Source organism: Colobus angolensis, unplaced genomic scaffold, assembly GCF_000951035.1.
Source record: "Colobus angolensis palliatus isolate OR3802 unplaced genomic scaffold, Cang.pa_1.0 Scaffold10, whole genome shotgun sequence".
Lineage (NCBI taxonomy): Eukaryota > Metazoa > Chordata > Mammalia > Primates > Cercopithecidae > Colobus > Colobus angolensis.
The window spans coordinates 15,130,828-15,151,122 of record NW_012110919.1 but is presented as its reverse complement, the minus strand read 5'-3'; the positions used below and the strand labels follow the sequence as shown (position 1 = coordinate 15,151,122).

Here is a 20,295-nt window from a genome sequence, read left to right as displayed (position 1 = left end):
TGCAGTGAGCAGAGATGCTGCCATTGCACTCCAGACTGGGCAAGACCAAGACTCGGTCTCAAAAAAAGAGAAAAGTAAAAAATAAAAAAATCTTTTCTTCATAAGCCTGAGTTACTTTTCTAAGAAAAAGAACCCAAGACACATGATTAAAAAAAAAAAAATTCAGCCAAGTATTAGGTAGTTCTCTGCAAGACAGTCAAGACACTGAGTATTTGGGATCTTTTTTATTTTTATACACATGACAAGATTTTACATCGAGAATAGTCAGTTAAATAGTACAAATTTACATTCATGAGGAATGTTAAAAAAAATTCAACTAAAAAACCCACTTCTTCCTGTGACCCCAAATCCCACATTTTACAGTGCAGGGGAGAAGGGGATTGGTGGGGGGCATCCAAAACAAGTCTCTCCCAGAAGAAATGACGTCAATTTCACATTCCCTCTCCACACAGGATCCAAATGGTGAGAAGATAATTTACAATTCATCTTTTTCAGCTGTAGATTCCTGTTGAAAAAAAAAAACAAACCCAGAAGATATTAAAAGTTAGCAGAAAAAAAAAAAACCTAGCTGACAGAAGGTTCGTGCATGAAAGAAACAGTTTAAATGCTTGTCTGACTTCTATAAGTTACACAGTCCTAACTTTGCCAGAACTGAAAATGCAAGTCACATTCTTGATTTGCTCTACCTTTGCTGTTTCTTGTTCTTCTTCATCTGTTCCCACATCCATTTCTTCGTCTTCGTCTTGCTCTGTGTCTTCTGTTGTGTCTTCTGTTGTCTCTTCAGGTTCTTCTTCGGGCTCGTCTTCCACCTAAACACAACATTTATGGGCCCATTAATGCCTTGGATTTATTTCCACTTTGCTCATTTAAATGTATAAAACCATAATTAATGCCACTTCTGTTTATTCAGAACCACAGAGTAAATCCTCTAACTAAATGAACAGCCAAGCTAACAAAAGTAGGCAGGCAAAAAGGAAAGAGGACATAAAAGGAGGACTTAGTTTCTAATGCAGTGCCTGACACTACAGGGATTCAAACATTCAGTAAAATTCTTTCAAAAGGTAGAAATTAGGCAAATGTCTCAAAGCTACATCCCTCAATCATTAGAGGCTTATTCCAAAAGAGCAGTAACAAAGCCAGCCAGCCTCTGTGGGAAGGTTGGGGATACAAACCTTTGCATCAGGGTCAATGTTCAAACTGAGACGAAGCATTCTTTCTATTCTATCTCCATATGCTTTAGTGTCTGGTAAAAGATATCCTGACCGAAGTGTTGCTGTTTCAAACAAAACCACAGCAAGATCCAAAACTGTTTTATCATCTTCATCTTCCTGAGATGCAAGAAGATGCACTAGATTAATATTGAAAGATACAAAGTATTCATATTAAAAGACAAGCAAGAGGACTACTGTAATACTACCTTAATTCGTCGAAGCATGTCTCTGATCAGCGGGTGTCTGGGATTAATTTCAAATGTTTTCTTCTGACTCGCATAGTAGCTGTTAAGAGATAAAAATGAACATTAACAAAACATATCCAATTTTAGGGTTCATACATTTCCCTTATTCTTTCATAATTACAGAGGACAACTCTTGGTAAAAAAATCAAAATGTACTATTGACACTTGAACACCACAGGTTTGAACTTATATGCTGTTTTTTTTATAATACATATAGTCCACCCTCTGTATGTGCAGGTTCAGCAACCAAACTCGGAGAGAAAATACTGTATTCTTGGGATGTGGAATCTGCACACACAGAGCTGCAACTCTTCATATACACAGGTTCCACAGGGCAGACTGGGGGACTAGAATATGTGTGGATTTTGGTAGGGGTCCTAGAATCAATCCCTCTTGTACACCTAGGGATGGCTGTAGTTTTCCAGTCTACTTTATCTGCGGAGTCAACCAACCTCGGATTGAAAATACTAGAAAGCACAAAACAAGAAAAAAATAAAAAGCCCGATGTAGTATAATAGCTATTTATATAGCACTTACATTGCATTGGGTATTAAAAGTAATCTACAGATTAAAGTACATGGCAAGATGTGCATAGGTTATATGCAAATGTGACATGACTTTATATAAGGGACTTGACTCTGTGGATTTTGGTATCCATGGGATGTCCTGGAACCAACACCCCATGGACACAAAGGGATGACTGCACTGTTTCCTTATTTAGTTTTTATAGAGACAGGGTATCATTATATTGCACAGGCTGGTCTTGAACTCTTGGCCTCAAGTGATCCTCTCACCTCAGCCTCCCAAAGTGTTGGGATTATACACATGAGCCACGTGCCCAGCCTGTATTGCTCCCTTTTAACAGGGAAGCAGGGCAGGGAGCAAGTGGCCATGGTTAGATGAAAAGTGAAATGAACTACTTTATTTACTGATGAGTCCCAAGTACCTAGAGCACCACTGAACAGATGAACTGATTTAATGTCCTGTTTGTTCCCTCTTAGTTTACTCTTACTACCATAATTATAGCTCTGCCTCCCTGAGTTCAGAAAAATCTATGCAGCCTCTGGATGCTGCTCCAATAATAATACCTTCTCCACGATGCCTTCACCAATATGATTCCAAGAAAAATTAACTTCTTTTATCTGAACTCAGTTCCAAATGCATTTTGAATATACCTTCAAAATCCTTAGCATTTTACTGTTGGTTGTGATTATGCTCTCTTCTCTAGTTTACAGCTCTGAGGACAGGGAGGAACCACATCTATCCTTATCCTGGTGTACCCATTATCTATGTAGGGCTCAGATTATGACTTGCCTTTTTTTTTTTAAATAAAAAAGAGGCGGAGTCTGGCTATGTTAACCCAGGCTAGAGCTAGAGTGCACTGCCATTACAGCACACTACAGCCTTGAACTCCCGGGATCAACTGATCCTCTTGCATCAGCCTCCTGAGTAGCTGGGACAACAGGAGTGAGTCACCATACCTGGCTTTGATTTGTCATTTTCACTAGTCTAAATGTTACAAAAGACAGAAGTTATGTCTACCTGAGACCATCAGTGCATGGACATAGTAATAAGTCTTCATGTTTGTTGAGTGAAAGGTAACTAACTTCCTGTTAATTACTCATTTCCTGAAATTAATAGATAGACATGTTTTAAATGGCCCTTGTACTGTTGCAATGGGATATCAGATAAACAGAACACTAGTCTCTGCATGAAATTTATAGTTAAGAGATAAGACATATATGGAATTTTAGAATTGTGACAACAATGAAGACTACATTTTTGAGAAAAGGTTTTAAGAAGAATCCTGGCCAGGTGCAGTGGCCCATGCCTATAATCCCAGCACTCTGTGAGGCCTAAGTGGGTGGATCACGAGGTCAGGAGTTCAAGACCAGCCTAGCCAACATGGTGAAACTCCGTCTCTACTAAAAATACAAAAATTAGTGGGTGTGCTGGCAGGCGCCTGTAATCCCAGCTACTCGGAAGGCTGAGACAGGAGAATTACTTGAACCCAGGAGGCAGAGGTTGCAGTGAGCAGAGATTGCGCCACTGCACTCTAGCGTGGGTGACACAGCAAGACTCCGTCTCGGTGGGGGTGGGAGGAAAGAATCCTTAAGCTAGGCCTTGGGAAAAAAGGATGATGACTAGACAGCATTTCAGAAACATACTCCAGGTGAAAGAAGAGAGAATAAAAGCAGGGAAGAAGTCATTTTCAAGGTCATTGCTGTGACATTAAAACAAACATTAAATATTTCTTGAAAATAAAGAGTAGCAAAGACTCACTATATCTCCAGGTACAAGCCCTTGAGTTCAAAGACTGTTAATTCACAGGTCCTGTACCATTTATTTTATGAGACATTCTATCTGGGTACCCATAATTTAACGCTTGGGGGTGTGGGGGACGTGATTTGAAATGGACTTAACTCACTTGAGGAATGTTGTCATTAACCTCATGTGCAGCTATTACATTTAAAAATGTAAAATAAATTCAGATATTAGGCTAAGCATATAATCTAATGTAAAAGTAAAGACAATATGCATAACACATTAAGAAAATTCCTATTTACATATCAAATACAATAAAATCATAAAATCATGAGTTAAAGACCTTTTCTTTCTCGATCGAATGTAGGAGAAATCCCTTCGTAAACTTGTTGTCTACCTTATACTAGACAGTGGCAGACATTTAAGGCAATTTTACTCTTTGTATTGAAGATAGTATCGTCTCCAAAAGGAAGACTGGGTAAGAGCCAACACCCTGGCAGGGACTTTCCTGAGGATGCTTACTTTGTAGAGATGTCCTTGCCTGTTTGGTACGCTTGTGCTTTCATGATTCTCTCCATGTTGCCAGACCATCCATACTGGCTGGCCACCAAAGCACATGGAGATTCTGTCAGGCGCTGGGATACCACAGCCTTTTCAATCTTAGGAAAAGAAATCAAGTCATATAAATTAATATCAACAGGTAAGGTCATTCAGCAATTGTATTTCAACTTTCTAAGACTACCGCTTAAGATCATAAACACAGAAGCAGGTCATAAAAATAGCTTTTCTTAAGGTTTAGGAGAATTTGTAGGGGCACTTACTTGATAAGCTGAATTTTTTAGTCAGAAGTTTAAATATCAGCTTTTAAAAACATAAAACTTAATTTGTAACCGCTTAAGTTATTAACAAAGCAACATTAAACTACTGTGGAAAGTTTTAAGCTTTCTCCCAATAATTTAACTATATTAATTAAATTTTTACCATTCTAATGGTTACAAAGTAACCAGCTGCAGCTTAATTTGTTGACAAAATAACTTTCTCTTAAATGCAGACACTAATATTTCCACAAATTGTAATTTCCACAATACCTTGTCCTTAAGGGCTTTATCTTTCATCCAATTCAGCAGAGGCTCAAATTCTTTCTCAACTGCTTCACGACTCTCCTTAGTTTTTTCACTTTCATCAAACTTCACTCCTTCCTTGGCAACATTCTGGAACCTCTTCCCATCAAATTCAGGAAGGGCCTGAATGCAGTATTCATCCACAGGTTCTGTGAGGTAAATAACTTCATAGCCCTTTTTCAGAAGTCGCTCAACAAATGGAGAAGATTCAGCCTACAAAATTAAGAGAAGTCACAAAGTTTTCCAAGTCTGGCCCTGGTATATTTGTTTATCCTAGCAGCTGCTATGTTTATACATTATGAAAACCCCATTTTACAGGTGAAGAATTAAGAGGTTCAGAGAATATAAACAACCTTCCTGCCAGTGACTGACCAGGCCTTATAACTACTCCAGTTACACATTTAAGTTTTCCTTTTCTCCCCCTCAAGAGTTGGCTGTAAATCCCTAGCTACATTCCAGAATGGCTGACAACGCTTAAAGAGTTCATCTCACCTCTTTTCTGCTAGACCCAGCCATGAAGTAGATTTTGTCTTGTTTTTCCTTCATTCTTTCTACATACTGGTCTAGGCTAGTAATGTCAGTTGGATGATGAGAAGACTGGAACCTAAGAAGTTTAGCAAGACGTGTTCGATTCGAGTGGTCTTCAATCACACCAAGCTTGATATTGGTACCAAATTCTTTCCAAAAAGTATCATTGTATTTATCATCAGCAATCTTCTTGATCATGTCCAGCGTTTTACGAACAAGCTTCTTCCTAATTACCTAAACACAATGAAAGAATAACTGATTAGAGAAGTTAATCTCAAACTTTTGAGAATGTAAGGTACCCAGGGAGGAGTGTGAAAGATACAAAGATGATACCGTTATTGCCATTTACTGAGGGGCAGGAAATGGTGAAGCACTCCTATGCATTCAGACTGGGCTGAAACTCAGCTGTCTGTGCAAACAGCCACAAGATTGCCTTAATGTTGACATTCTAACCTTAGGACTCACTGATACTCTTTCTCTAGGATCTAAATGAAGTGAACAAATATGCTACTTTCAAATACTTTTAAATTCAAAAACTAAAGAGTCTTCTAGTTATGGAAGTATTGGAGGGGAAGGGTTTAATGAAAGGCTTGATAAAGAGGTGGTTATGTCATCCAAGTCTGGATGACAAAATGTTAATCCTGGACCAGGCAGTGGGCCTATATGTGTGTTCACTGTACAATTCTTTAATTTTTTCTAGATGTTTGAAACTTCGTTATTAAATGTTGGGAGAAAAAGAATCAGATCCTTAGGATCTGATAAGCCCAGAATGAAAGGAAGTTCATCTGAAGAATCACGGATCAGACCCAAAATCTGGTTACTCCACAAATGGAGTCTGTTCTCCGAACCCCAATCAAACAGCCAAGTGGACAGTTTCTTCCTAGAGACACTTACCTTAAGCAGTTTATGTTGCTGAAGAGTCTCGCGGGAAACATTCAAGGGCAGATCATCTGAGTCCACCTTCAGATGGCAAAAGAAAGTTCAGTGAGCAATAAAACCACTGGAAGAAAGCAAAGCCAAAACACACTCTACACTGCCAGACCCCTGGCACAACAATCACCCCTTCTCCCAAACTTCAGATACTTACCACACCCTTGACAAAATTAAGGTACTTAGGCATCATATCATGGAAGTCGTCTGTGATGAATACACGGCGCACATAGAGCTAAAGAGACCAAAAAAAAAAGGTCACTTTCTGGAAATTAAACTTCCACATTTTAAACACAGTATGCACTACTTAAAAACTCACCTTAATGTAATCACTCTTTTTAGATCCATATTCGTCAAATAGACCACGTGGAGCAGATGTGGGTACAAATAAAATTGATTTGAAGGTAACTTCCCCTTCAGCGGTAAAGTGAATATAAGCCATGGGGTCATCACTTTCCTGTGGAAAGTTGGTATCTTAGTCATTGAAATGACACAGTAGAAAAGCAGTGCAAGAACTAAGCAATGAACTATGTGGCACACATTCAGTTTAGCAATTAACTAATAAAAAATTTCCCTTACCTGCGAGGGGAAAAAAAAAAGAGAAAGAAAAGGGTGGAATGAAGAAATGACTAGGATTACAATTCTAATTCACTAGACATGGTTGTTTTGATGATGATTGTCAATAACATTATTTCCTAAACTTGCGGAAGGATGGATGAGTTTATGTTTCTTATGTATGAGAGAAGTGAATAGGAAAACCACCACCCTGCCTAAATGACAAAATTATATACAACACTTCAGTGTGCCCTTGAACTACAGTAAGTACTCAAGAACATGTTTCTTCCATGGAACTTAGCTCTAGCAGTGGCTACAAAGATATATGTAAATACCTGTAAAACACAGTCAGAAGTTCTCTTGATCTGCATTATCTATTACTATACCACATAAATGGCTATTAAGCACTGAAATGTAGCTAGTTCAAATTCAGATGTGCTGTTAAGTGTAAAATACATTTTGAAGGCACAGTATAAAGTTTAAAAAGGATGTAAAATGTCTCATTATTAGTTTGTATATTGATTATGTGTTGAAATAATACTATTTGGAGTATGCCGGGTTAAATAAATGATACTGTTAACATTTTGTGGTTCCTTTTTTTGTATGGCTTCTAAAAAATTTAAAATCATGTGTGGCTCACATTAATTATATTTCTAATACAGCTGCCTTATGTAAAGTAAGTTTATAGACACTAGGACTTTAGAGTTTATGGAAATCGAAGGCAGAACTAACAAAGTGTTTTAAAGAGTTGAAATTTAAAGTGTATGGAATAGAGAAAAGAACAAATACAGACATAGAATATTAGGTTTTATTTAGCTATGGTTAAGTCCACTAGAGCATTCTACTACTTGTACCAAATGCTGCTGGGGAAACTTTAACTTGAAACAAACTTTATCAATGCTAGTTTTGCATTCTTAAGAGTTATAAGAAGGGACCAGTAAAAGGCAAAAAAAAAACAGGCAAAGAAACATAAATTTGTTAATTATTCCTAGGCATAGGATCTCACAATAAGTGTTTGATGTCGTAAGCAAGCTCTTTAAAGATTATATTAAAAGCCACTTAACAACATGATTTCATGTTTTACGAGTTTTGTGGTGGAAATCACACATCTACCTATGTAGGTGGTTCTTAATCTTTTTTTGTCACACAAAACCCTTGGCAAGCTGGTGAAGCCTACAGATGCCTTCTCGAAATAATTTTTTTTAAAAAAACCACATATTACAAAATACACAGCAATACAAAGGAAACCAATTGTGTTTAAACAGCCATAAAACTGTTTCAAACATTCTTGATTTTGTAACATTTCACTATTATATTAACTAAGAGCTAGAATGAATTTTAATAACTGTAGCAATTTTGAAGTAGTGATGAGCATAATAATTCAACTTAAGTAAAAATGGTGTGTTCTGGAAACCAATTACTCTCAAAGACCATCTCTACTGAGATACCAATCTCAAAGGTTCATAAATGTGATTTTACTTACGAGTAGGTCAATAAACCAGAAGTACACGTATTATAGTTGCCCTAAAGGTCTTTTTTTGAATTTTCTCTCTGGGAAAAAATGGGAATGGACCATCTCATATTCAATGGTCACATACCATACACAATTAAACTAATAGGGTGATTCATTAATAACCAGAAGCTAGGGAATTATATTTACCTTTGAAAATGATTTGTAGAAAGCTTTGTATTCATCATCTTCTACTTCTTTTGATGGTCTCTGCCATATTGGTTTGATATCATTCATAAGTTCCCAGTCCCAGACAGTTTTTTCAACCTGAAGTTATTATAGTATTTGATTAGTCTCTTTTAGCACTCACCAAGGTTATCCTAGCAGTAACCATGGCTTCAGTAGATTTCAAAAGACTATGTAAAGCACCAGAGGCCTGGTGTGGCAGCTCACGCCTGTAATCCTAGCACTTTGGGGGGCTAGGGTAGGAGAACTGCTTGAGCCTAGGAGTTCAAGACCAGTCCAGGCAACATAGCAAGACCTCCATCTCTACAAAAAACTTTAAAAAATCAGCCAGTCATGGTGGTGTGTCTATTGGTGGCGTGTGTCTGTGGTCCTACCTACTTGGGAGGCTGAGGTGAAAGGACTGCTTAAGCCTAGGAGTTCAAGGGTGAATGAAGGGAGCTACGATCATGCCACTGCACTCCAGCCTGAATGGCAGAGACTCTGTCTCCAGATTAAAGAAAAAAAAAAAAACAAAAAACTCACCAAAGGATACCTGTTATCTGGGAAGGTTTCTGCCAACTGTATCAAAATCAAAGTATTTTTCTCAATATTCAAAAAGATAATTGCTAATTGATGAAAAGCCAATTCAGTTTTTTTATTGTTATTTTTAACTAGCAAAAATGTTTCTTGAAAATATTTGTTTTGAGGTTAGAAGGAAATACATATTACATATTCCTATTTCATGACTTAAAGAAATCCAACATTTTACAAAATATTTCTCAACCACCATGACCAATACTTCTTACTCTGCTACCTAAACAAGCCAGAGAACCATTTTTATAGTTAATCCCTACATGATAAAAAGACAAAAGAGGACTCAGAAAGCTTTTTAAGATTTTAAAATTCCAAACATATAAGTCACCAGTCCCAGGCAATATATAAAAGTCAGAAAATACTTCATAAAAATGACCTGGGTTTGATACTTAAACCTTTCTACAGGACAATGTACTCAACATACAAACAAAGGTCTTATTTTAAAAGCTGGCTCCATGGACTTAGCACTGGAACTGAAGCTGACTTCAACTCAGCCAGTGCATACTTGGGTTTTCCTGGTTTTGCTTATACATGTTAAACAATATCTTATGCAGGGAGATGAACCAGACTTACTTTTTTAGTTTTTGGTTTCTTTTCTTCTTCTTCTTCCTCTACTGCAGCTTCATCATCAGATTCTTCTTTCTCTTCTTTTGCTGCTTCTTCTTCCTCCATGGGCTCCTCAACAGTTTCAGTCTGTTGAAATAAAAGAAGAATTATGGTTAAATCCATTTGTTTAACAATTCTGATTTTGTCTACAGAAATATGACATAACATTACAGCTCAAAAAAATAGGTTTTTGTAAGAAAACCCTGAGAGTATCCTTAACATTATAATAGACCACATTTTGCCTTCATTCTTTTTTTTTTTGCAGGGAGGAGACAGAGTCTTGTTTGTTGCCCAGGTGGAGTACAGTGGGGCAACCTCGGCTCACTGCAACCTCCGTCTCCCAGGTTCGAGCAATTCTCTTGCCTCAGCCTCCTGAGTAGCTGGGATTACAGGCATGTGCTACCACACACCCAGCTAATTTTTTTGTATTTTTAGTAGAGACAGGGTTTCGCCATGTTGGCCAGGCTGGTCTCAAACTCCTGACCTCAGGTGATCCACCTGTCTCGGCCTCCCAAAGTGCTGGGATGAGCCACCGCGCCAGCCCGCCTTCATTCTTTTAGTGTTGAATATTTAAACACGTGCCAAGGTAATACATAGAAGTTTTTAGTCAATATAGATTTACCTTGCTGCTCCATACATAAATAGGAAAGTTTATGAACTGTGAATACTTTTTGACGAGATTTTTAATTGTATCCAATTCAAGGTAATCAGATGCTTCTTCTTTTAAGACAAGGCTGCAAGAAAAATTTGATGTTTAGAGACACCTAACATTTAGAAGATCCAATTATAAATTCATCTAAATACCATGGTAATAGCCAGCAGTTCAGTGTAATCCAAGATGTCCTAATTATTCATGTTAACTCTCCATCACCAACAAGGGTTTGTGAGCTAAAACGTAACACATATACAGTAAAGAGAAGAATATCCTCTACATTACCTCAAGTGGAGAATAACATTAGTTTTAAGTAGAAAATTAAAATATCCTCAACCTTCTGAATAGATTGCTTGTTTTCATTTCTCAAGGTGAGAAAGCACTGAAATAGTCTGGAAAAAAATGGAGTCATGCACTCTCATAGCTCTTACTGTTATTCTAGAAACCTAATGAATATTGTAGATAAGTATTCCTAATTAATGAAAACATTTTCCTTAAAAAAGCTAGAAAATTAATCTGGATTATTTATATGTATATCTGTACTATCCAAAATGGTAGCCACTGGGCACATGTGACTTATTTTAAAAAAATGTACAGTTCAGTTCCAGTTACGCTGCCACATTCCAAGTACTCAACAGTCACATGTGGCTAGTGGTTGCCAAAATGGAAAGTGCAGATGTAGAACATTTCTACTATTACATAAAATTCTACCGGGCAGTGTGGGGATTACAGGTGTGAGCCACTGTGCCCAGCCTAGAACCTACTCAGTAGGTAGTCAGTCCATATCTTGATGTTTGTGTTCCCAATTAAGTATGGGAAATGGTCTATCTGTGGTTCCCTCCCTGTCTCAGAAGGCTTATGAGTTTAGTGGTACCTGGCCAGTAAGTAGCCATGATATGACAACAAAGCCTAGTGAGTGACTAGGCCGCTGGTCTCAGAGCACATGTTCTAGTGATTTGGAGATTAAGAGTTCAGTTTCGGATGCAAGCAGAAGCTGCTGGTTAGATATCTTAGGTAGAATCATTTAAAAGGCAATTAAACACATGAACATGGAGCCCAGGAGTGAGACCTAGACAAGGGGTTGGCAGGCTATAGCTGTATAGCTGGCACCCACTAGAAATTTTATTGGGACAATTTTTTTTTTTTTTTTGGACCTCTGTCACCCAGGCATGATGATGGCTCACTGCAGCCTTGACCTCCTAGGCTCAGCTCAAGCAATCCTCCTACCTCAGCCTCCTGAGTAGCTGGGACTAGAGGCATGCACCACCATGCCTAGCTAATTTTTGTATATTTTTTTTGTGGAGATGGGATCCCACTGTGTTGTCCAGGCTGACCTCAAACTCCTGGGTTCAAGTGATCCTCCCACCTTAGCCTCCCAATGTGTTGGGATTATAGAGATGAGCCAACACACCTGGCTGGGACACATCTTTATGTACTGTCTATGCCTACTTTCAAGCTAAACAGAGTTGGGACATGTGACAGACCATATAGCTCACAAGCTAAAAATATCTACTACTAGCTGGCTCTTTCTTTTTTTTGTTGTTTTTTCTTTAATCTTTTTTTCTACTAGCTGGCTCTTTTAAGAAAAAGTTTGCTGACTCCTGATCTAGACTAAGAATATAAATTTGAGAACTAGAGATGGAACCTGAGGCCGTGGCAGTGGATAAGACTACGTTAAGGATCATATGGACAATGAGAAAAGGGCTGAAACTTGGAGAAATGTATGTCAACATTTAAGAAGTGGGCAAAGGAAATTTTTAAAAAGATCTGCATGGTCATGGAAACTAGGTACTGGATAGGTTGTTTCCAGCCATCTTACCTGCATGGAACTGCACTGTTTAACCTCACTTATTCATACAAATGGCTGCCAATTAAGTATTAGGCTTTGGGAATGGAGCTTTCAACAAAATGTTTGCCTTCATGGAACTTATATCCAGATAATTTCACCTGTTTCTTAGTAACCTGACATTAACACCTCTTGGGACATCACTGTCTATCTTTCTTTAGGAATGATTTCCCTAGCCTTCTCCAACACCGAGCAGTGCCTAAAAAGAGTTATGCACTGGGGCATAACTCTTAGTGATGCCTCCAAATGAGACCTGGAGATATCAATGTTAGTGACAAAGGCAGGGAAAGGTAAATTGGGAACACAAGTTACAAAAGTACTAAAATGCAGTCATCTAGTCAGTCTTCATTAAAAGAAATCTGCTGCAGTAAAAACAGGAAATGTTACTTTCTAGGATGAAGAAAGTTGGTCACAATGATAAGCATGTACTTCTTTCCCTTAATGTTAAGAAAATTTAAAACTGAATTAAGAAAAAAAAAAAAGGAAGCTGTAGGCACATTCTGTTACTCACTTATTCACTTAGCAGGAGCTGGCAAGCCAACTGACCTCTGAAATAGAATTTCCTCATCTCCAAGATGGTAAAATTTTAAAAAGGCAAAAAGCTGCCTTGTCTACGTCACAGTGCTACAAGCAAGGAGAGCTGTTGTACGGCACTGGCTCTGGCTCATCTATACAAACAACAGTTATTGGCTTAAGAGGGATCTTAATTGGCTTAAGAGGGATCTTAATTCAAATGTAAAAACTTGTAACTATCCTTAAGTGACATATTTTACTCCACAGCTTTCACAACTTTCATGAACTTTCTTTAAGCCTTTTATCTCTACAAGGCAGCCCCAGCCCTGGTTGCTATCACTCATCCTGAGTATTTTCAATGGTCCCCCAAAGAGTCTCCCCCTTGTCCACTCCTCGCATCCTCCACACCACCTTGAGAATCTTAAAAAGTTCATCACATTCTAGCTAGGGATGGTGGCTCACGCCTGTAATCCCAGCACTTTGGGAGGCCAAGGCGGGTGGATCATGTGAGGTCGGGAGTTTGAGACCAGCCTGACCAACATGGAGAAACCCCATCTCTACTAAAAATACAAAATTAGCAGGGCGTGGTGGCACATGCCTGTAATCCCAGCTACTCGGGAGGCTGAGGCAGGAGAATCGCTGGAACCTGGGAAGCAGAGGTTGCGGTGAGCCGAGATCGTGCCACTGCACTCCAGCTTGGGCAACAAGAGCGAGACTCCGTCTCAAAACAAATAAATAAAAGTTCATCACTTTCCATCCATAACTGCCACCGAGAACTCTCTTCATCTAGTGAGCATGCTGTACCTCCATGCCTTTATTCAGGATGCTCCACAGACAAATTACTCTTCTAACCTGGGAAACTGACAAGCCATGCCTCTTCTGTGGGTACCCAAGAAGGCTTCTCCCCTGGGGGAGCTGCTATTTCCTACTTTGTACCCTCCATGTACAACAGCAATCACAAACCTTTGTGCCTCACCCTTTGCAGGTCCTCAAACATTTCTTCAAGTGATGGTAACCGTTCTATTTCCTCTCTTTATAGGCAGGAAAATTAAGGCCCAGAATAAGTCATTTGCTCAGAGAATAGAACTGGAGAGTCAAGATCCTCACCATGACTATTAATTCTTATTAGGAATCAGTTATACTCACGTAATTGTCGTTCCCCGTCCTAGAGTGTTTCCTCTTGGGTCAGCAATTACCGAAAACTCATTGGAGTCGGACTCCCAGATGTGCTGGGTATCGTTGTTGTGTTTTGATGTGACAATAACCTTATCTGCTACAAGGAAGGCGGAATAGAAACCGACACCAAACTGGCCAATCAATTCAGAAGTTGACTGGCCATCTTCCTGTGCTTCAGTCATCTTGTTTAAAAACTCGCTTGTTCCAGATTTGGCTATGGTACCAAGGTTCTTAACCAACTCTTCTCTGGTCATTCCTACACCGGTGTCTGTGACATGCAGCAGGTTCTTCTCCTTATCACACTAAAAGCAAGACAAGAACCAGATAGTTGTATTTAATATTTATATTACGCCAAGCAAATATTGAGGAACTAACCAGCTTTGGGTCCCATCAATTCCAATACAGAAAACTAAACTGAGATATGTTCCTCTACATAGTTTTTTATGGCCTTTTCTGAAAGTGTACATCTTAAAGTAATCTATGTATTTGAGAAAGTATTAATATCAAATGGGCAGACACTGGTCTAAATATCAAGGGTTAGAGGCTGACCGAAATAAAACAAGTTACCTTTGAAGAAAAACAATTCAAGAAAAATAAAATTTTATGTCTTGCCTATTTCTTTAATAGAAAACAAAACAACTTGAATGATTCCTCTATTTGGAATCTGTGATGCATCATTAATACTCTTCACTCAATATTCCTGGCTGTCTGCCTTCCAGAAACCTAGGAGGATTCTACTTTCTCCATTTAAGAATGGCTAAGGCCATGTGACTAGTTCTGGCCAATGAGTTATAAATGGCCAATGAGTCGTAAATGAGAGCTCTGCTTTCAGGCTGAGCCTTTAATTATAGTAGTATGAGACCCTCTAAGCTTGCTCTGCACCATGGCAACCGTCTACACACTACAGATGGCTGCCCACGCCTCTGTCCCAGCATGGGGATGAAGCAGAGCAAAGACCACAGGCAGACTGTGATCAATGATTTAAGCCAAGGGCTAGCAAACTTTTTCTGTAAAGGGCCACATAGTAAATATTTTAGGCTTTGGGAGACTTATGTTCTCTGTTAAAACAACTTGACTCTGCTGTTGAAACACAGAAGCAGTCACAGATAATAAACAAATGGGCACGGCTGCATTCCAATAAAACTACTTATAAAAACAAGTAAAGTCAGATTTAGCCATAGTTTGCTGACTTTCAAGCCACTGAGGCTTGGGGGTTGTCACTGCAATATAATCTAGCCTATCTTGACTGATAGGGATCTTCTACCTCTAAGGATTCCTTTTCGTTTAAAAGAAAGAAAAACTGCCTTACACTTACCTTAATTTTAACTGTTAGTTCCTCATTTCCAGAAAGAGCATTTTCATCAGTCAGTGATATTAGCCTTATTTTATCTAAAGCGTCGGAAGCATTTGAAATCAGTTCTCTCAGGAAAATCTAAATGGAAGCCAGAGGTAATACACTTAAAACTATCCTCAAGATACATTAAGATATTCAATATTATGCCAAACCCATTTTATTTCTTCTCTGTATGTTATAAAAGCACTCTTTAAGGAATTAAGACTTCTTACGGTATAGGAGTGGGTTTATTCTTTTGATTAAAAAAAGGCATAGCTCCTTACACAAAGAACTGTGGCAACTATAAGGGATACATTAACTGGTAAGGGTAGTAACGCTACTTATCTGACAGTGATCTTCAGGTATGCAATGCAAGAAGTTTAACTTACGAGACTGCCCTTAGACTCACAACTATTATCAGGCCATGAACCTATTTAGAGATAAAGGAAAAAGAAAATGTCTGACGCTCCCTTTCTTCCCAGATATCTAGTAACAATTCTTGGACATATTAAGTATTTAAAGGTTGTTAGCTACTTACTCGGATAGTACATTACTTTTGCAGTAAATTAAGCAAATTTAAGTAAACAAGTATGCCACCATATAGAGACAAAATATTCTAACCACATGTTGCTTACCTCTTTATTTTTATACAATGAATTGATGATAAGTTTCATCATTCTGTTAACTTCAGCTTGAAAGGCAAACTTTTCTGACTTCTCTCTAAGTTCTCTTATTTGTGATGCATTTAATCCATCCAACTGAATAGCTTCTTCCTCTCTAAGGGAATCAGATAAGCAAATATTGCATGGCTTAGTTCCCTTCAAAACTAGAGGAATTATGATGAGAGCACAGTAGCTTCTAAATATTGTCTTGGGGGTTAAAATGGAAACCCTTATAAAGTATTACTGATATACCATCTCATATTAGTACAGCAGTAGGCTACCTTTAACATTGCACTGGAAATACTTGGTTCTTAAAATTGCCAGAAGAAAACCCCCCAAGTTTCCTCTACTAAAAAGCAAAGTCATACTCATTTATGCTCTACGGTGAGGACTTCAAAACTGTCAATAAATCCCAAGAGGCCAAATTTTAAAATATTGTTCAACTGACAGAAATCCCATTTTTAAACTACTCGGCGTACACAGTTAATGAATACAAATCTAACTGAAACTCTTTTCTAAAGTCTTACAAAGTTCGTGGTGCTAGTATTCTGCAATATAGTTTTCAAAGGAATTCACTCAGTTTTCATCACTCCCAGGGACAAGTTAGGAGGTATGTATGCACACAACTCACCAGGTATTTAAATATAGGGTGTTAGACTTTATCTGGACCTTTGGAGAAGAGATACGTAAGAAGTGACCCTAACTCACAAGGTTCCCAGGGCTTATCTGTATAGGTAAGTTCAAATGAAAACAAACCTCTGTACTACTTCATCATCCGTCCTTGAGCCTTCTCTACTTTTACCCAGATCCTCTTCTACTGTACCATCCACATCAACTTCATCGTCAGCTCTGACCGACCCTGAAGATTTAACACGGGAAAACTCTTCAACATCGCACTTCTCCAAGGAGGATGATCAAATAGGGAAGGGCAGGGGTTGCAAAATTCAGCTGGTAAATAAGGGTGGAGGGGATGAAAGAGTGTATTCCCTGGTTTAAATACCCAAGGTAAAGCCAAGACAGCACATCTATTTAAGTTCTGATGTTGAGGTCCCCAGTAGATTCTGAAATACTGAAGTAGTCACCACTTCTAAACAGTGTGTCTCCGATCATTTATAAATAACGTTAAGCAGACTGGTATCAGGTCTCTTCTACAACCACACGTGTTGCGCGCAGGCCGAGCCAAGGCCTCCCAACTGACCAAACCAAAACTTCGGCCCTCGTTATCACAGGTCAGAATGCAAACAGGATTTATGCAATCTCTAGCGAGAGGAACTGAAATTGAGCCCAGAGGCATGAGAAGGGGGCGAAATGTTAAGAATCGAGCTTCAGCAAAACCGAATCAAACACGCTGACACTGCCATTCCGCTGGCCCCAGGCCTCATGCTCCCGAGGCCAGCATCTTCTTAAGAAAGGACACGCGCTTGCGAGGAGTCGGAGTCTGGGGAATTAGGGGACGGGAAAGCTGGGATGGCCGAAGCTAGCGGTGGCCGAAAAAGTCCTCCGGGCGGGGAGGGGGGAGGGACTCTCACAGCTCCCAGGAGAGCCAGAGCCCCAGAGAGGCCCCACCCCGAGGTCGCTCAGACCTCCGGACGAGATATTATTAGATCTGTAGGGGAGTTAAATGATTCTGCTCTCTTTTATTATTTCCAGAGGAAGAAGAGAAAAAACGTAATCCCCTGGCCCTCTTTCGAGGAATGGTGACGTCCCTTGGCCCACCGCAGGCCTCGGGATCCCCCCTCCCAGGTTCAACGCCCCCAGAACCTTCGAGAAGCGGCCGCGTGTGTGGAGGGGGGACGTCTGCTCCTCCAGGATCACTCACCGAAGGTCAGCAGGACGCAGCAGAGGCCCAGCACCCACAGGGCCCTCATGGCGTGCGGCCGGTGAGTCTCAAGTCCCTTTCGATCGCAGGAGCCGCCTCCACCCCCACACCTAAGCTCAGATCCTCACACCTCCAGCCGCGCGGTCCGCCCACTACACCCCAAGCAGGTCGGGCCGCTTTTCACCCCCACTTCTCGAGGGCGGGGGACGGGAAACATGAACCCACCAATCGCGCCGCACCACGCACCCACGGCACCCAATGGGGATTCGTGGGGGGGACGGAAGTTCACCAATCGGAGCTGTCCAGGTGCGGTGACCGATGCCCGAAGCGTGGCTCCTTCCGATTGGTCAGGGTTTGCAGCTTTTCTCCAATCAAATGGCTCCGCGGGCCCCTCACACGTAGGACCGCCCCTTTGCCTGGGCGGCTTTGGCCTCTAAGGGCAATCGTCCAATGAATGTAAGCAGAGAACACATCCATCTTTTTCGAGAGGTCGCGGCAGAACTACTTCCGGATCCTAGAGAGCGTTTATTCCGTGACCAGTGGAAACGGTAGCCATGGCAACGTGTTCTTCACCCTTTCCCACCTATGTCTGGGGTTACGTTGGGAGTGATTCCAGCACGACCTTCGCGGCCAGCGTTCTCGTGTGGCGGCGCTTCTCGGAAAGGAGAAACACACGAGAGAGGTTGAAAATCCCCTAGAACCCTTCCAGATGGAGGTGGTGAGAAACTACAGCTCCCGGCATGCAGTGTCCTAGGGATACACTGCATTGAATGCTGGGAATCGTAGTCTTTGGTCTCTGAGGACCAGCTGCGTAGTTTGGCCCTTTCTTTCACGTTCCCCCAGCGTGTGTTTGCCGGAGCCCTGTCCTGCGTCTTAGATGTTACATCTCGTTCTGATTACAGTAGAGATATGTGCCTATTCCAGGAGTCTCCATTGTACATAGCTTTTAGAAGCGGGCCTAGAAAGCCTTGACGCTTCGGGCAAGGCCGCCTTGTTCTGGGAGGTCGGTCTGAGTCTGGGGACTCCGCCTCCGGCTCGAGAGCACGCGTTTCCGAATCCGCCTACAAGTGTGTCACTTGGGCAGCCCGAGCCTTCACCTCGTCTGTGCGCGGCTGGAATCCCCAGGCCTTCCTGATCTGGTTTACAGAAGATGGTTGGGACCTCCCCGACCTGACGGTCTTAGAACCCCTTCTGTGAATCGGGTGGAGAGCGTGGTGGAAAAGGCGGGTCTAGCACAGAAAAGGAAAACCCTTAGTTTAACGAATGCAGGAGGATGCACCTGCAGATATTTGAAAGCAAAACCTGTGGTGCTGCACATGAGAACGGGATTGCAGCTTTGTAACTTCATAGAAATACCCTATGTTCAGGACATATAAAACACCAGGTGTCTTTCCTGTGAGGGAAGTCCCTCATGCTAAACTTGTGCCTTTGGAAATATTTTCTACGTCCCTTTAACCTACTCTATACATTACCCACACGCATACCCGCGCCCATCTCTGACATACACACCCCCCTTCCTTATTGCTTCCTCTAACAGTATTGAACTTTGAATATCTTTTCAGATAATCATCCGAATTCCTGAAGACAAGCTTTTTAGTGACAGTCTGTCGTAGTGTTTTACAACTTCCCGTATTTAGGTGTGTGGATCTTGGCTCTGTGGTTGGCGCTCACGTATTGTGGTGGTGCCTTATTTACATCTGCCCAATTTACCTACATTTGTTATTAGTAAGCAAAGAGTAGCTTACAAAGAATGCTTTATGCATGCTTCTGTGCTTTCATCTTTTCTAAAAAGAGCATACTAGAGTGTGAATTACATTCAGAGATTTCAGTTGCGTTTTTGTGTATTTTAACTCCTTTATTTTCTGTTTTTAGAGAAAAATGAGTTTCTTCACTTTTTTTCCCTCGCATTTCACAGCTCACCTTTTCCTCCAATTCTGAATAAGTAAGCAACCAATTCTGAAACTGCAAATGCCACCTTAACTAGTGAGTAGTGGGGAGTTGGTGCTGCACCTGGAAGGAACTGAGACTGAGACATATCCTTCAAAATAGAGCCACTGCTTGTGGGTAGACGTTTCTGCAGATGATGGTGGGAATTCATGACGCAGGCAGAGCACCAGACAGTAGGCTGGCAGAAGATGGCGGGCCGTTGTCTGATCAGCTCTGTTCATTAAAGATTGGCTCTCCGGGCTGGGCGTGGTGGCTCACGCCTGTAATCCCAGCATTTTGGGAGGCCGAGGTGGGCGGATCACCTGAGGTCAGGAGTTCAAGACCAGCCTGGCCAACATGGCGAAACCCCATCTCTACTAAAAACACAAAAATTAGCCGGGTGTGGTGGCTGGCACCTGTAATCGCAGCTACTCGGGAGGCTGAGGCTGGAGAATCACTTGAATCCAGGAGGCGGAGGTTGCAGTGAGCCCAGATCCCACCACTGCACTCCAGCCTATGCAACAAGAGCAAAAACTCCATCTCAAAAAAAAAAAAAAAAAAAAAAGAGATTGGCTGTCCGGCTGAGTACCTTGTAAAGAGAATATGCTACTTACCAGCTTTGTTGTTTCTGGCTGTGG

The 20,295-nt window shown here is 40.7% G+C and overlaps 2 protein-coding genes across 2 annotated transcripts in view; one reads left to right on the top strand and one right to left on the bottom strand.

Annotated features, from left to right (window-relative positions):
• Nucleotides 1–209: 209 nt before the first annotated feature.
• On the bottom strand, nt 210–17,961 carry HSP90B1 (heat shock protein 90kDa beta (Grp94), member 1). Its single transcript, XM_011935157.1, has 18 exons — nt 17,732–17,961; nt 16,669–16,771; nt 15,886–16,027; nt 15,233–15,349; nt 13,888–14,219; nt 10,353–10,464; nt 9,698–9,817; nt 8,516–8,632; nt 6,620–6,757; nt 6,458–6,535; nt 6,265–6,330; nt 5,335–5,604; nt 4,810–5,055; nt 4,244–4,380; nt 1,418–1,496; nt 1,173–1,328; nt 687–809; nt 210–505 (listed from the first exon to the last, which is right to left on the bottom strand). Exons 1-18 carry the CDS (start codon nt 17,778–17,780, stop codon nt 476–478), a joined length of 2,415 nt encoding a protein of 804 aa, XP_011790547.1. The 5' UTR covers nt 17,781–17,961; the 3' UTR covers nt 210–475.
• A 201-nt stretch (nt 17,962–18,162) lies between these two features.
• The window catches only part of LOC105506884 (tetratricopeptide repeat protein GNN), an 86,186-nt gene continuing 84,053 nt past the window's right edge, over nt 18,163–20,295 (top strand). The window contains exon 1 of the mRNA XM_011935165.1: nt 18,163–18,413. The gene's annotated coding sequence lies outside the window, so the exon portion shown is untranslated. The remainder of the gene's footprint in view (nt 18,414–20,295) is intronic.